Here is a 16,276-nt window from a genome sequence, read left to right as displayed (position 1 = left end):
GAATGACAATGTTTAGCACTGGCAAAGACAACATGAATTATAATAGCAGTATTGTAATAACACTGATGCCTTTAATGCTTCTCTAATGATATACCTTGCCAAGCAAGAATGTTGGTGCTGAATACCTGGAGTAGTGATACAAAACAAATTCTGATGTCTGTTCATCGGAGTGTACTCATTGAAAGTGTTGCTATATTCAAAGATACAGCTACATGAACACAGCCTACTAAGCCCAGCTCAGTTCTGGATACGATTCAGTTTACTGTGAAAGATTGCCAAGGCAGACTATACTGCCCATCCCAATTTCAACCTGCTCTAATTCCCTTTATGAGTTTATTATTTAGTGATGGTGTAGTGCTCAGAGAGACCCAAACAGGAAGCGTCTGGGCATTCTCTGTTCGTGGAGTGGGTGGGATGGAGTTCTTCAGAGAAAACAAAATATGATTCACCTACAGATCATGTTAAGCCAGATCCCCAGTTTCCTCTAAGTAGAATAGAGGATTGTGTTGCCTTAGTTACTGGAGTGACCTACTAGTCAACAGTAGAATCCCAGTCTCCAGACAGAACATCCTTCTGCATTTTTAATGGCAGCATAGGCTGGGAAATCTCTACTTTTCTGCTTTTCAGTTATAATGAGACAAAACCCCAACAAGTTTTTCAACTCTCTTCAGAAAATTTAAAAAAAAAAAAAAAAGAACTGTGAAAATCAACCCTTGGGGGAAAAAAAAATTCTGCAAGGTCACTGACTGGAGAAAGTGTTGTCTGGTAGAAGGCTAGAGCAAAGCAACTAAAGCAGTGTTCACAGATGTTTTGTATTCTATTTCTTTCCTTAAAAAAGAAAAAGTGAGCACTGGAAAGTTTCAAGGCTTAAAGAGTCAACAGCAGCTACACTTGTAGAGCCAGATTACTGAAGCTTGTCTAAAATAGCATAGGATTTTAAATTGTTTTGTCTCTTTAATAGACGTTGTAGATGTTCTCCTTAACAGCTATTGTAGTGCTATTATCTATTTCTCCTTGGACACAGAAGCTGGAAAACACAACCCATCTGTCTCCCTTGTGAGGCATTATCAACTTTGAATACTTTCCTCTAGCTATGAAAACATGAATTTCAGTAGGGTGATACTTGGGTGACAATTTACACTGAAATGGACATCCAAAATAATTTTTTAAGATGTATAGAGTCCCCCCAAAAATGGATGGATTCTCTCCTTTTCCAAAATTAAGTGTTATGAAGTAGTGATTCCAAGGCACCTGAAATGTATCTTACCTTGTTAGGCCATGAGCTCTTTTTCCCTGGTAATTGTTCTTACCCCAGAGTGGTTCACAGATATTGCTCACTAATAATCTTTTAGGTTTCTTTTTTGTGCAATTAAGTTTGAGTTGATAAGGGAGCAAGATGAACACCAGCATCAGAGCAACTAAGAGCTCAGTGTGGCCTGCTGGGATGGTGTGGCTGAGGTCAGGGTGAGTTCAAGGAGTCTGAGTGTGAGATTAACATCATAGAAATACTTAGGCTAATTGAAGTGAAAAAGCAAATGTTTTCTACCATATGTAATTGCCTGCAATTAAGAGCTAGTCCAAGTGCTGTTGATTTATTTGATTTTGAGCAAATTTGTAATTTAGATGAAGTCAGATTTTAGAAGTTAGCAAGTAGGAGTCTAGAAGAACCTCAGATCACCATAAATCAACATTGAAGTTGAGACCACTAGGATATATTTTACAATTATTTCAATGAGTTTATAAATTTTTGTTTAAACTATTTGTACGAAGAAGTGCTGAAACCTATTTTACCATTAATGCCATGTTAAAATATGTGTTCTTTGTTCAGCTTAGAACAATTTTATTGGTACTTCCAGTCACTTTCTGACAGCCATGCACTACAGTATTGTTATATTATTCTATCTGTAGAATACAATTTAAATCTACCCACTCCACATACTGATGTTTAAATGGCAACACACTTAATACAAACAGCACAAATATGTATTACTTCTATTATTTTGATGCGAATTTCTGCATATGCTTCTTTCTCTAAACAGTAACTTCAGCTGAATCTACCTGTCATAGTTCCTTTCCAAAATTAAGAGCTGATTCAAAGTAGAAAGTTTTCCTTAATTTAATAACTGGTGGGATTTAAACTGTGGCACAATCCTTTACAGCAGGGTTTACAGTCAATTTCTTCTGCAAAGACCATAAGTAGAACTGAACTTTTGTGGTGAGGGTATTGTTGGGACATTTTGTTATTTTATTTCTGGCTAACTGATTTTATCACACAGCTTATTATTTGTATTAATGCCAAACATATCAAGTGTGATTGACAAACATCTGGCAGGGAAATGCATGCTCCTGAGCTCCTGAATGTACAAAACCTGTCCTTATTCCAGTTTCTAAAAGTAATTTCTACAAGCACCTAGCATACTTCCCCCCCATTTCTTTGTCTTTGTTTTTATTCCTTTCTAAATAATAACAAAATAGATGGCTTCTGGTGGCTACCTACAGTATTGTCATGGTAACTGGAGGTATAGCTAATTGAGTTGTGATACACCCTTCTGAAGGTTTAGAAAGAAAACTTTAAATGGGAAGAGTCCTGGAGTGACCCATACAGCTGAGCAAAGAAGCCAATATGCACACTTGGGTTTGTTTCTCCTCTCAAAACCTTTAACATTTTATATAGTTCTTTTATTCTATGCAGTAGCAAAAACGTGAGCAGTACTTTTGTGCGTGTGGAAACCTGTCTAGAAGTGAAGCAGGATGAGCTGAGCTCTGCTGTTCAGTGATTTGTGAGGATGGGACGGGATCAGGACGGGCAGTGGGTAGGTGCGCAAGGGCGTTCTCCTGGGTCCCAGAAGTGGGTCACACACATGATGACATACATGGTAAAACAAAACGCAAGAAAACCTGCGACGCAGGAGGTTCATTGCACAGTACTTAAAGAAGTACGAAATTCGAGGCTTTCCCCCAAACAGCCTTCACGCCGCTCAGCGCCATGGGGAAGAGCCAAAGCCTGCCAGGCCCAGTTAAAGGTCCGAGCGCGGGGCCGTGCCCGGGGCAGGCGCCGGCGCCGCTGCGCCGCAGGGAGGGCGGGCAGGCAGGCTGGCTTGGCTCCCGCTGTCAGGCGGCCGCGGAGCGCAGCGGAACCATGGGGGGCCCGAGGGCCACTGCGCCGGGGCAGCAGCTCCGCGCTCTCTTCTATGTGCTGCCGCCCGGCGAGAGCTCCTTCCGCACGGTGGAGGAGGTGCCCGACTACGTGGAGAAGGTGAGAGTCCCCTTCCCCGCCCTCGGCAGCATCCTTCGCCTTCCTCTCCGCCCACCCTGTCATCCAACGCCCCAGGTGGCCCAAGGAAACAATGTCCGCGAAAGGGCACCTGGAGGTGGGCTAAATATCTCGTCTTTCTCCCACCACTTTCACTCCTGGGCTCTCTGCCTGCAGGGCGTCAGCTGAGTATGGAACCGTGCGCTCTAATGTGTTTTATATAAGGCTCAGGTGCTTCTTCTGATAGCAGCAGTGAAACTGTTCAGACAAACACCCCGGATAGCTGAGGGCTGGTGCTAACTTTGTTCGGTTTGTTACTGCTGCTGGACATAGTGACAGCAAACTGAACTGAGTAAACCAGCGAACATGATATTTGGGTTTGGCTGTTATGGTTCTTAAAGCAAGCAAAGTAAGGCCTCCTTATGCCCTTAAGGTGAATGTGACAAGTTCAGTCAAAGAAAGAAAAATAAAAATTTCTACTTAAAATAAAAAAAGATTAAGAGAAATGAAAGCAAATATTTGTACTGGGACACTGCTGTCTCCTAAAGCTCCAAGGGAAGAGTACAGAGGTCAGGGGTGAGAACTCCTTTGTCAGCAGGCAGCAGCATACCCCTCCCTCCCCTCCTGCCCTGCTAGCTTCCATGAAAGTACCTTTGCTCCCTTCTGTCCACCTATTGCACATATCTTGCTACCTGGCTCCTGCTGAGCTTGCAAGCGATGTGAGCTTTCCAGAGAGACAGCAGATAAATGCTATTTTGCCTGTGTGAAAGTAAATTTAGCCCAACTTCACTGAAGATCCATGCTTTTGTATGGGCCCCGGTAGCTCTGACTAGCTCCTCAGCCAGGTAAACCTTTGACTGCTGTGCAGCAGCTGCTGTTGGGCTGCAGTGAGGGTGTTGTGGGTTGTGCAGAGCAGTGCAGCACCATCAGCAGCTTTCTGCGGATTGTGGTGTGCAGCAGTACCTCTATTGATGACGTCTGTCAGCAAATGTTGCCCTTTGGGATAGGGTAAGCAGACAGCTGCTGCAAACCCACCCTCTGTGTGCAGTATGTGGTCGATGCACTGCTTTCCTCAGAGGCATTTTGCAATTATGCTACACCAGCATGACAGAGGAAGACTGTCTAGAGTTTGACAGTTCTGCCTAGATTAGCTAGTCTCTTCCTCCAGCTCTATTTCCTATCTCAGGCACTTTTACTATTCCCATGTGCCTGAGTATCATTCACTTTTTGCCAGCAGCATTCCTTAACATCCCTGGGCTTTCATCTTCCATGCAGACCTGTGAGATATTCAGCTCAGATCTTGGCCAAACCTGGAATTGTCTTTACTGAGCATACAACTGAGAACTTCCTTGCATTACAAAAGTGCCTGTAGACTTCTGCTGTTGCAGAGCACCACTGTGATAAATTTGTAAGGAAATGTATATCTTGCAAAAAACCCCAAATACACTAAGGGTTTCCGTTATGGTTATATGTTAATATAATTGCTGGTTTGGAGTTAGTTGCACTAGAATCCCCCCTTAGTGCATTTGTTGCCAGAAAAGATATTTTGATGCTTGGTTAGTTGTGTGTGTGAAAGTCTTTTAGCAGTTTGACTATCTTAACTCTATGGCTCTTCTTCTGGCCATGTGTTTGTGGGCAGTGCCTCTCCAGGTGCTTGTCACTTGACTTACTGGTCTGACAGCTTCTCTTGAATTGTTTAGGGAGCAATAGAAAGAGCAGCAGATCCGTTGGACTCAGCAGGGCTACATTTGATCATGACTTGATGAGCCATTGAGGTAGGGCTTGGAGTGGTAACACCTTGAGTTGGTCCAAATACAGAATTGGATGTCTGAGTGCAGCCCCACAGCGTAAAAGTTAATTCTAGTGCAGAGTAGCTTCTTTGAGCCAGAACAGGCTTTGCTGTTATATCTTGCAGCAAATGAAGCAGTAGATGAAGCAGCTCTGATTTTGAGAACAGAATAACTTAGTTTAAGTTGTCATGGCAGAGCTGTACATGAAGGCCCTTAGTCACATTTCAAACACTATCTGATAAGCTACCAGTGACTAGTAGCAAAGCTCTGCAGCAGTGTCCAGGGAAATGTCGCCCTTCCATCTAATCCCCAAAATTCTGGGAAAAGGGGTCCAAATCCTGGGCCATAATCATAGAATTTCTTTTTATGTGAGCTTTTGTCATGTAGAATTTGAAAGCCTTGGTTTTTCTTTCTAGAAGGAGACAAGAAAGCGTAAGTCAAAGTTCTTTCTTCAGGGTAGACTACCCCAGACTCTTAAAATGCTTACCTTGTTTTTTATGAGCCTCTGCTTTGCTATAGGTACAAGACTATGTTCTGCATGCTCTGTTTTTTGTATTCTCTCATAATCTAAAGATGGACACATGCTACTTTTTGATTGCTGGATACAGTGTTCATGGAAAAACAACTTCACCTTGCTCCGTTCTACAGTCTGAAATTATCACTTGTGCTCTGTAAAGGCTTTCATGGTCAAATTCAGGAAAAGAGTGTATAGTTCCTTCTGCTAAAAGCACCAGAATGAAAGGCTTAAATTTGATAATCACTGTTTTTCTTCTTTATTTATTCTGCTTTTGAGAGCCTGAAGATTAAATTCACATTTACACTCAATTCACATTTTAGGTTTTGCTTTTAAATAATGAGGCACAGAACCTTTGTATTTAGTTTTACATGAAAGCTGAGATTCTTATGGTGTAAGGATCTGGGACCTTAAGAAAACAGAAACTGTTTCAAGGCTTGAAATAAACCCATGAATATATGCTGAGTTTCAGCTTGGTATTAATATTATTTTTTTTAACTGTCTAAAGCAGAAACTGATCTTAAATGATCCTTTGCATTCTGCAAGAGCTGGTTACTTATAAGGGAACCCTTCTTGCTGCGTGCTCAGAGTAAGACTTTTAAGTTATGGATCTGTTATTCAAGTAAACCCCAAACTAATGCAAATCTCCATTAAGTATTTCTGGTGATGGGTGAAGAGAAAGAAATGGCCAAACCAAGAGAGTAAAACATTTGCAGACCAGAAGATAGCAGAAGGATCCAGCTTATGTCTCTGACCTGTGATGTCTGCTGTGGCTGTTTCTTAACTTTGTTGCACTTTGTGGGGGCAACCCTTGAAAAATTTCGCAGAGCTGCTTACCCTCAATGGATCCCTTAAATGTCTTCATGGTAGTTTTCACTTAAACAAATAGAGAGAAGTAATGGTTAAACTAGTGGGACTATTATCTCTCTCCTTTTCTTCCTGAATGATTTGCCTTATCCTTCTGCTAACATCTCATCCTTAGATTGTGAAGTGTTTGGGACAGGTTGTGTCTTTCTTCTATTTGTAGGGCATCTAACACAGCACGATCCTGCTCCATGACAATAGCTGTTAGGTATTATGGTTACATAAATAATACATACTAGTCTTGACATAATTGATGCCTTTGATCTGCTCTGGACAAAGCTGAATGTGGGAGAGAGGCAGTAATTTCTTAGATACTGTGCCATAAATCTTACCTTTTGCAAGCTCCTGGATGGGCAGGAGGTTAAGGCTGAAAGTTTCCCTGTCCTCCTTGCTATGATACTCCCTATTTGTGAATCAAAAAGTGCTGTCAAATGCTTGGCTGTCTCACAGCTTCACGGTGGGAAGACAATATTTAGTGAAGTCAATGGATAAGAAGTTATATTACTGTGTATTAGTATAAAGTCAAGTATTTAAACCATTTTAGAGGTTGCTGGGTAAAGCAAAACATTATATAGATTATATACATTGTGTATTTTCTACACACTCTTGATTTCATAATTAAACATCCCACTTTTTCTGTCCTGAGTCTGGTGCAGCGTCTGCTGTTCTTAACGTTGAACTGCCTGTTCTCAGTGCTAGACTTGGCTCCTAATATTGTGGTCAAGTGTTTCTTAGCTGTTCTTAATAAAACACTTTTAATCTCTGTTCAAATGTCCAGTTGCTTACAACAGTTAAGAAAAGTATCTTGAAAGCCTTACCTGCTTGGAAATGAAGCAGCTAGAGCGACAGGAGTATTTATATTTCCCTAGACAATTTCAATGATTTCAAGTAGAAGGTTGGAAAGTTTGATTTCTATTTCTTTTGTTATTATTGATTTCAAATGTCCAGATTTTCTTGGGTGTTATTTAGGCTTTACCCATTGGTCTTTCTTTGCTTTCAGAATTTTCTGTGTTAGTTTGTATCCCAAACAGCCTATTAAAGAACAAGCTAGGCATCTAAATTAAAAAGTGCCACGTTGATACTGATATCTGTTCATCTGTTATTGTAACTTAACCCTGAGCTGCTGAAGTTTATGAACTTTCACATTTCCTAGATGCTATAAATCTTTTGCTGCTTGTATGGTTTGAATCATCCAATTCTTCAGCTAAGCAATCTGGTCTATATCCATCTTAGGCTCTTTAGTGTCCCAGTCTAGTAAGAATTCCCAGATCCTCTCTCACTTGGCAACAAAAATGAGCACCCTTCAAAATGCAGTGGCATTCACAGCAGCAAGTTGCTTCTTCCATTAAAATGTTGTACAGGCAGCAGCAGCCTCTCTTCTACAGCAGTCCAGTTTGGATGGCTTCAGTCTGTGAATCAGTATGTATTTGTAGGCCTCTTGAAGGGGAAGACAGAAAATGAGTAACAGGGCAGATTTGGCTGTATGATGCCTTCCATAACAGTGCAGAATGTCTCACTGGTTGTGCTTTTCTCCTACCCTGAAAAATGTGGTGGGAATATTATGCCTTAATACTGCCAAGAAACAGTTGTCTGAAAGTCTCCAAGGTCACAAGCAAGTTTTCTGCAGACTGAAGGAAACAGTGGAAGGAACATTCAGGTACACAGAGAAGTGAAATGGCTCCTTCCTGTGTTCCTTGCCACAGGCTTCCTAGATTTTGGTGGCAATGGCTGATATACAGTCACTGCCTCATTGCTCCCTCTACCCATGAAGTTCAGGGACTCCAATATCAGTAAAAATGCATGCACTCTACCAGTTGCTGTTGTTCAGTCCTGCTTTCTTGCCTGTGAAAGTTTGAGAACAGCTGCAACAGTCTCTCTCCACTGATGAAAAATGGTGGTGTCACAATATTACCAATCCTACCAGTAGCCACAGCTGTACCTTTCTCTGCTGGGTATGGATGTACCTTTTCAGCTTGCCAGCTGACGTGGTTTGCAAGATAAATAGCATGAACTGAATTCTAGACTGAAGCAGTGCTGTGAATGAGAGATGCTTTGGTCTAGCTTGTTGTTGTATTTCAGTTAGTACATTTCAAAAGGAAAAAGGGAACATTGTATCATTGCTGCCTGGTGTGGAAGCAGAGCATGATGTCTGACCTACATCAAAATGGGCTGCATAGTTTCTGGGTTTTCTGGTGAAAATGCATACAGAGGAGCTGTTGCTCTCTGTAGCAAAAAGCATGGCAACAGAAAAGCAGAGTAGGAAGAAACTCACTTTACTGTGTCTTTCAGATAATATTGTTGGATGTCAAGTTCAGTGGCTGAACACATTCAAAAAACACAAATCAAAAGCAGATTCTGTTTTACCTTGTGGTTAGAGGAGTCTGCAGATGTTGCTGCTCTCACTGATTTACTTGAATCTGAAAAATATGAGTTTGGAAAGACTTTTGTGTTTTGATGCCATTTAACAATTTGTGGAGAAGATACAAAAGAAAATAATATTGGAGGAGGTTAGTGCACTGGATTTATGCTGGTGTTGTGGATTAAATTGCATTCTTCATTGCTCTGATTCATAGGGTTCATGTGGAGCTTTATCACAGTAGTAGGTAGTAAGATGCCAACCAACTTGAAGTATGTGGCTGCAGTCTTAGGAAAGGTACATATAATTCTGTTTGCCTTGTGACATCTGTTCTTCAAACTATTTTTCAGAGTATTCCATTCTTCATTGCTTTTATTGTGCTGGAGTTTGCTGTCAGCTGGGTTCAGAAGCGTAAGCTGTCAGGTCGGATCAATGATGGCATAAGTTCTCTTTCTCTGGGTATCCTGTCTCGACTGCCAGAGTAAGTATACATATTATAATGGCTTAAAATTGTTTTTCAAATACAAAGTATGGAAGAAAAGGGAATTGTGTATTGAAGTTGTTATTGCTAATCTAAAATGATTAATCAAGGCCTGTGTTAGATATCTGGATCTCACTGTCATAGAGTCATGGAATGATTTGGGTTGAAGGACACCTTAAAGATCCTCTGTTCCTGGCCCTCCTGTTGTGGACATCGACACTTCCTACTAGACCAGGTTGCTCAAGGCCCCATCCAACCTGGCTTTGTACACTACTAGACTTGAAGACTCCACAACTTCTCTGGACAACCTGTTCCAGTGCCTCACCACCCTCATGGTGAGGAATTTCTTCCTAATGTGTAATTTAAATCTAGCTTCTTGTGGTTTAAAACCATTACCCCTCATCCTGTCACTACATGTCTTCGTAAAAAGTCCCTCTTCAGCTGTTCTGTAGCTCCCTTTCAAATGCTACAAGCCTGTAATGAGATCTGCTTGGAGCCTTCTTTTCTCTAGAGTGAGCAACCTTGCTAAAATGAAGTTTCATAAAGAGTGTAAATGTCTTTCTAATCTGCAGTGCTAAATATGATCCTTGAAGGATATTTTCCAGCTCCAATTATATTCATCTATATTTGATCTTGGCTGTCACCTTTTGCTGATTCTGGGTCTTAGCTGACTTGACCATATCCTATGTTAGGCTGTATGTTAAACTCTGAGTTTTCTTTCATTAAACTTCAGAAAGAGGAAAGCAAAACAAAACCAGCAAACAAAGTCCACTCTTTTCATTAGCTTTTAAAAATAATTACATGCAGGTCATCAGATTGATGGATCTGTGAATATGCATGTGATCCAAAGTTCATTGATCTGTCATACCAGTGTGTTTGACTGCAGTGGACCTTAGTGACTGAGACCACTGTTACAAATGTGATCATCTAATCTGCTCTCTAATTTGGAGGCCATAAAATTTAAGTGAATTAGTTGATGGTGAACAGAGTTGTGTTTTAAAGAAATATCCACTGTGAATTGCTAAGTATAGTATTCAGTAACAGCAAATCCTGTAAATTCTTTATATAAATTGTTCAGGAGCTCTAATTACTTCTGAGGAGTATCATGTTTTATGTCTGCCTTTGCATGATAAGAGCTTCCATCCAGATGAGAGATTTTGTTACCTCTTTTCCGATCAAATGGGATTACATTTCTATTCCCCGTGTATGTATTTACGGATTACCACCAAACTGCATGTAATCTTTTCATGACACACAGAAAAGTTTTTATTGTTTGAATTTGACTAGATGGTGTGTGTTCAAGTCTCTCAGTTATTCCCACAGTCCTTTTTCTGAATCCTCTGCAGTTTTTCAGCCCTTCCTAGTGTTGATGTCTCAAGTGCGCTGCATATTTCAGAGAATACTATATCAGTGCCAAATAATGAAGTCATTTGTTCTCTGCTTGTTGTTCCTCCCTTTATATATCCCAGGTCCTCTGAGCTATCCTTCATCCCCAAGTATTTTTTTAGATTCTGTGGTTCACATTCCTCATTCATAAGCAATATATTCTTATATTTGGCCACACAGAAATACATGGGTTGCACATGTCACAGAATCACCAAGGTTGGAAGAGACCTCAAAGATTGAGCCCAACCTGTCACCACAGACCTCATGACTAAACCATGGCACCAAGTGTCACGTCCAATTCCCTCTTGAACATCTCCAGGGATGGCGACTTCACCACATTTGGTTGTCCCAAAACAGTCTGGCTCCACAAAATGTTCTTTGTTATTTCAAGTTCCCTGATTTTTGTCATTGCAATTTTTACTAGGTATCTTCTCTTTCAATTCCAGTTATTGATACAATACATTGGAAGAATACAGCAGCAAAATAATTGTCCCTTTTCATGCATGGCACCCATTTCATAGAATCATAGAATTGTTAGGACTGGAAGGGACCTCAAGGATCATCTAGTTCCAATGCCCCTGCCATGGGCAGGGACACTTCACACTAGAACAGGTTGCCCAGAGCCACATCCATCCTGGCCTTAAAAACCTCCAGGGATGGTGCTTCTACCACCTCCCTGTGCAACCTGTTCCAGTGTCTCACCACCCTGAGGGTGAAGAATTTCTTCCTAACACCCAATCTGAATCTATACATTTCTAGTTTTGTTCCATTCCTCCTAGTCCTATCAGTACCTGACACCCTAAAAAGTCCCTCACCAGCTTTCTTGTAGGCCCCCGTAAGATACTGGAAGGCCACAATTAAGGTTCTGTTGGAGCCTTCTCTTCTCCAAACTGGATGGCCCCAACTCCTTCAGTCTGTCCTCATAGGAGAGGTGCTGCAGCCCTCTGATCATCCTCGTGGCCCTTCTCTGGACACGTTCCAGCATGTCCATATCCCTCTTGTAATAGGGGCTCCAGAACTGGATGCAGTACTCCTGGTGGGGTCTCACCATAGCGGAGTAGAGGGGGAGAATCACCTCCCTTGACCTGCTGACTAGGCTTCTCTTGATGTAGCCCAGCATGTGATTGGCTTTCTGGGCTGTAAGTGCATCTGCTGAAATGTGTGACTCACTCACCTGGACTGTTGACCATTTGACATTTACTTGACTATTTATTTTTTAACAACAGCTTTCTAATCAAGAAAGGGTCTATGTCTGTGCCTCAGGTACAAAGACAACTTCTGATGGATTGTTAGCTATTGGTAGTAAATATCATGGATGAAGAATTTTAATGAGTTTGGTAGCTAAATAATATCACTTAGAGACATTCTTTCAAACTATATTTCTGCAAATAAGAGAGATGAGCTTTCAGCATGAGAAATACTCAAAGTAATTTCTAAGTTATTAGAGAATTTTTTAAAGCTATTTTTGCAGCTAGTGTATAACCTATATTCTAACTCTTTTGCTTGTCATGTGACTTGCAAATATGTTCTTGAAGGAGAAGCAGTCAGTTTTCAATTGTATTTTAGCTGTAAGAAATTACATTTTTATCCACACATTAGACTTGTGTGCAGTGATGCACTACTGTGACAAAAACTCATTCTAGTTGGCATGCTGGACCTCGGCAAGGCCTTTGACACCATTCCCCATAGCAAACTCCTGGCCAAGCTGTCAGCCCATGGCTTGGATGGGAGCACACTGCGATGGGTTAGGAACTGGCTGGAGGGCCGAGCCCAGAGAGTGGTAGTGAATGGTGCCACATCCAGCTGGCAGCCAGTCACCAGTGGTGTGCCCCAGGGATCAGTACTGGGCCCCTTGCTCTTTAACATCTTTATTGATGATCTGGACGAGGGCATCGAGTCCATCATCAGTAAATTTGCTGATGACACCAAGCTGGGGGCAGGAGTTGATCTGCTGGAGGGTAGAGAGGCTCTGCAGAGGGACCTCGACAGGCTGGGCAGATGGGCAGAGTCCAACGGCATGAGATTGAACACATCCAAGTGCCGGGTTCTGCACATTGGCCACAGCAACCCCATGCAGAGCTACAGGCTGGGGTCAGAGTGGCTGGAGAGCAGTCAGGCTGAGAGGGACCTGGGGGTGCTGGTCGACGGTAGACTGAACATGAGCCTGCAGTGTGCCCAGGCAGCTAAGAGGGCCAATGGCATCCTGGCCTGCATCAGGAACAGTGTGGCCAGCAGGAGCAGGGAGGTCATTCTGCCCCTGTACACTGCACTGGTTAGGCCGCACCTCGAGTCCTGTGTCCAGTTCTGGGCCCCTCAGTTTAGGAAGGATGTTGACTTGCTGGAACGAGTCCAGAGAAGAGCAACAAAGTTGGTGAGGGGTTTGGAACATAAGCCCTACGAGGAGAGGCTGAGGGAGCTGGGGTTGCTTAGCCTGGAGAAGAGGAGACTCAGAGGTGACCTTAGTACTCTCTACAACTACCTGAAGGGAGGTTGTAGACAGACGGATGTTGGTCTCTTCTCCCAGGCAGCCAGTACCTGAACAAGAGGACACAGTCTCAGGCTGTGCCAGAGGAGGTTCAGGCTAGATGTTAGGAAAAAGTTCTATACAGAAAGAGTGATTGCCCATTGGAATGGGCTGCCTGGGGAGGTGGTGGGGTCGCCATCACTGGAGGTTTTCAGGAGGAGACTTGATGGGGTGCTTGGTGCCGTGGGTTAGTTGTTTGGGTGGTGTTGGATTGGTTGATGGGTTGGATGCGATGATCTTGAAGGTCTCTTCCAACCTGGTTTATTCTATGTATTCTATGCAGTTAGTATTGAGACAGTTCAAATGCCACTTCTTCAACACAATTTTTCTAGACAGTCATACATTTCACAGGCTTGCCATGCTAAATGTACTGTTAAAATCTGACATTCAGGACTGGTTGGGTTCAACAAATGGACTGAGATACTTATAAAGTAAGTTTCAGTGGTTTGTTGAGGCCTTTTGTTCTGTTTTAAGAATGCTGAGATGTTTCAGATGCACTGATTTCTGGAAGAAATACTTGCTAAGGAAACTAGTGTTGCGTGTGGAACGCAGCTTTGCAAGGTGCTGAGTGCTTTTATTGTTTTGGCACTTTGCTGCAGAATTTGGCTTGTGGGCTTTGCAGTTTTCTTTCAGATAAGAATTCTTTTGCAAGGTTGTTTCAACAGAGCGAACCAAATAATCTTCAAGGACACAAACTTCACAGAATCAGGTAAATCTGCAGGTTAGGTACAGTCCTTCATTGCTACACCAGTGTGGTGGAAACAGAGGAGCCTCCTTGGCAGTTCTTCCCCAAAGAGAGCTCTGTAAAGCTTTTAACCTGGCAGAATGTGAAAGACACAGGCAAAATACAAACTTCCTGTTATTTATTTGCATGTTACTATTACAGTTCTAATGGTGACTGCTTAGTGTAACACCTCTTTTGTAAATAAGAAGAGTTGTGAAAAATAGACTGAGTAAAAAGGCTTGCACTAAAAAAAAAAAAGAAAGGAAGAACAGTTTACCCTTCTGTCTTCTGCTTCTATGGCATAAAAGAATTGGGTCAGGGGGAAAAAAAAAACCACCAGAGGGGGAAGCACATGCAAGATCTGCTGCAGAGACTTTCCCTTCAGGCTTTCCCTTTTAGGCAGAAAAAAGGTAGGGAAAGTTGACAGAAACTGCTAAAACAATATTTCAGCAGAACCCACAGCATCAGGGGAAATAGTAGTGCAAATCATTAACAGCTGAAGGTTAGATTAACACACCATTGATTGTATCCTCTCCCAGGGACTAATTTTCATTTTCTCAACTAGCAGCAATGGTTTGCCACTTCCTTGAAAAAAATCTGTGGTTGAATCTAAAATGGTGGGCTCCAGTCTATTAGAATGAAGCTTCAGCTGCATCACTGCAAAGAGGTCTTTACATTTAATGAAAAAATAAGGAGTCACAGACCATATTCAGCCTCTAAGTATGTTTTTCCATTTCATAGTCTGTATAACAGAAGCATTGTATGTCTTGAGGGAAAACAGTATTTATTCACTGTTTCTTACTTCATTGTTGGAGAAGATGCAAATCATAAATTGTTGATGTTCTTATGCCAAGTATTAAAAATGTAGGTGCAGGAGGAAAAGTGTAATCAGACAAGGCAATGCATTCTGTTTTTATGCTTATTAGACTCAACAGCCTGTAGTAAGCTGAATTGCTTTGTCTATACATATTGTGTCTTGCGAAATACCCCATACATTTTAACAATATAACTTTCACTGCCTTAATGTGTGCTGTGCATTCCTCTGCATGTATGAATACTAAATGCTATATTCCATGAAAATCTGGGGGAAGGGGAGAAACTTATATTGCTAAGCTTGCTCTCCCAGCATCTTGAATGTTGTTGTTCAAAACTTTTCTAAGAACTTTTATGCTAAATAAATAAATAAATGGCTTTCTAACTAACCACTGCCAGGAGACTTTGAAATGCTGCTTTAAAAATATTCTCCCAAGAGAAAGTTTATTTTGGGTATAAATATCCTCTCTACAAGTATGTGCATTATTTCATATTGGCCCATTTCTTCTTTTAAAGCAGCAGAACATAAATCAAGAAGTGTTTGGGGGATAACTGGGGTAGGTATATTTTCAAACTAGCTGGGAAAGTCTCCATTCTTTGTGGTCATGCTCAGCTGCCATTTTTTAGTGTTCAAATCTACAACACAGTGATACAGTGTGTGAATATATATCCACATATCTGATATATCTACCTATCTATCTCAGAGTTTTGTCAGTCAGGTCCACACTCAATTCCTCAATTTCTAAAGAGAACATTACAAATTGTATACATTATTTACTTTGTTTTTTTGAAAGAGAGTTCTCTGAAGTGTTGTCAAATATCAGGAAGGAATGAGAAACTGCTGTTTTATTAGTTCATGCTGTTATGCACATCATCAGTGATTTCATCAAAGGAGTACAAATCCTGTTTCTGCTGTAGACAATTCACAGTTTTGTATGTTGTCTAAATTTTTATCTTTTTATCTAGAAGTTAGATTGAAGAGGCAGTTTGAGGTACATTTTAGACCAGCATTGCTAAAATATGAAGCACTTGTGACTTCTGTTTGCTCATTCCTGCCTCTGCACCTTCTCACCTTTGCCATCATTGGTGTTTGTGTTGCCCTGTGGTGAAGGGGCTCAGGAAACAGGTCCACCAACCCACCTCCGTCAGTTCTTGCTGTGACTGTGCAAAATTTTGTGACAGCCTAAGAAATGGGCTTGGAAAAAAAGAATTCAGGGTTTCAGGACAAGAAATGCTCAATTCTTTTGTAGCATTAATGATTTACCTTCTTTAAAACATGGGTGGAATTACAATCTGAAGCTGTAATTGTCAGGTCGTAACAGCAGCAATATGCAGAGCTGATCAGAATACACTTGGTTCAAACTGATGCAAGCAGTTCACAGCCCTGTGGAGCTGGCAGTGTCCTGACAACACAAATACTTGCCTGCATAGATTTATCCATTTAAAGTATATCCTGGTTTCTGAAAGCTTCTACTAGATACTTCATGTATGACTAGACACAATTATAATCGCAAATTGGCGATTGCATCTCTTAGAAGAGAATTTGATACATGTGGGTTTTCATAAATTTT

At 41.5% G+C, this 16,276-nt stretch overlaps 1 protein-coding gene across 1 annotated transcript in view; it reads left to right on the top strand.

Annotated features, from left to right (window-relative positions):
• Positions 1-3,102: 3,102 nt before the first annotated feature.
• Positions 3,103-16,276, top strand: part of AGMO (alkylglycerol monooxygenase) — a 190,782-nt gene continuing 177,608 nt past the window's right edge. The window contains exons 1-2 of the mRNA XM_009903069.2: positions 3,103-3,256; positions 9,128-9,258. Coding sequence (XP_009901371.2) covers positions 3,140-3,256; positions 9,128-9,258 — 248 coding nt within the window. The 5' untranslated portion in view covers positions 3,103-3,139. The remainder of the gene's footprint in view (positions 3,257-9,127; positions 9,259-16,276) is intronic.

Source organism: Dryobates pubescens, chromosome 4, assembly GCF_014839835.1.
Source record: "Dryobates pubescens isolate bDryPub1 chromosome 4, bDryPub1.pri, whole genome shotgun sequence".
Lineage (NCBI taxonomy): Eukaryota > Metazoa > Chordata > Aves > Piciformes > Picidae > Dryobates > Dryobates pubescens.
The sequence above is the reverse complement of the archived record's forward strand: the minus strand, read 5'-3'. Positions and strand labels throughout refer to the sequence as shown.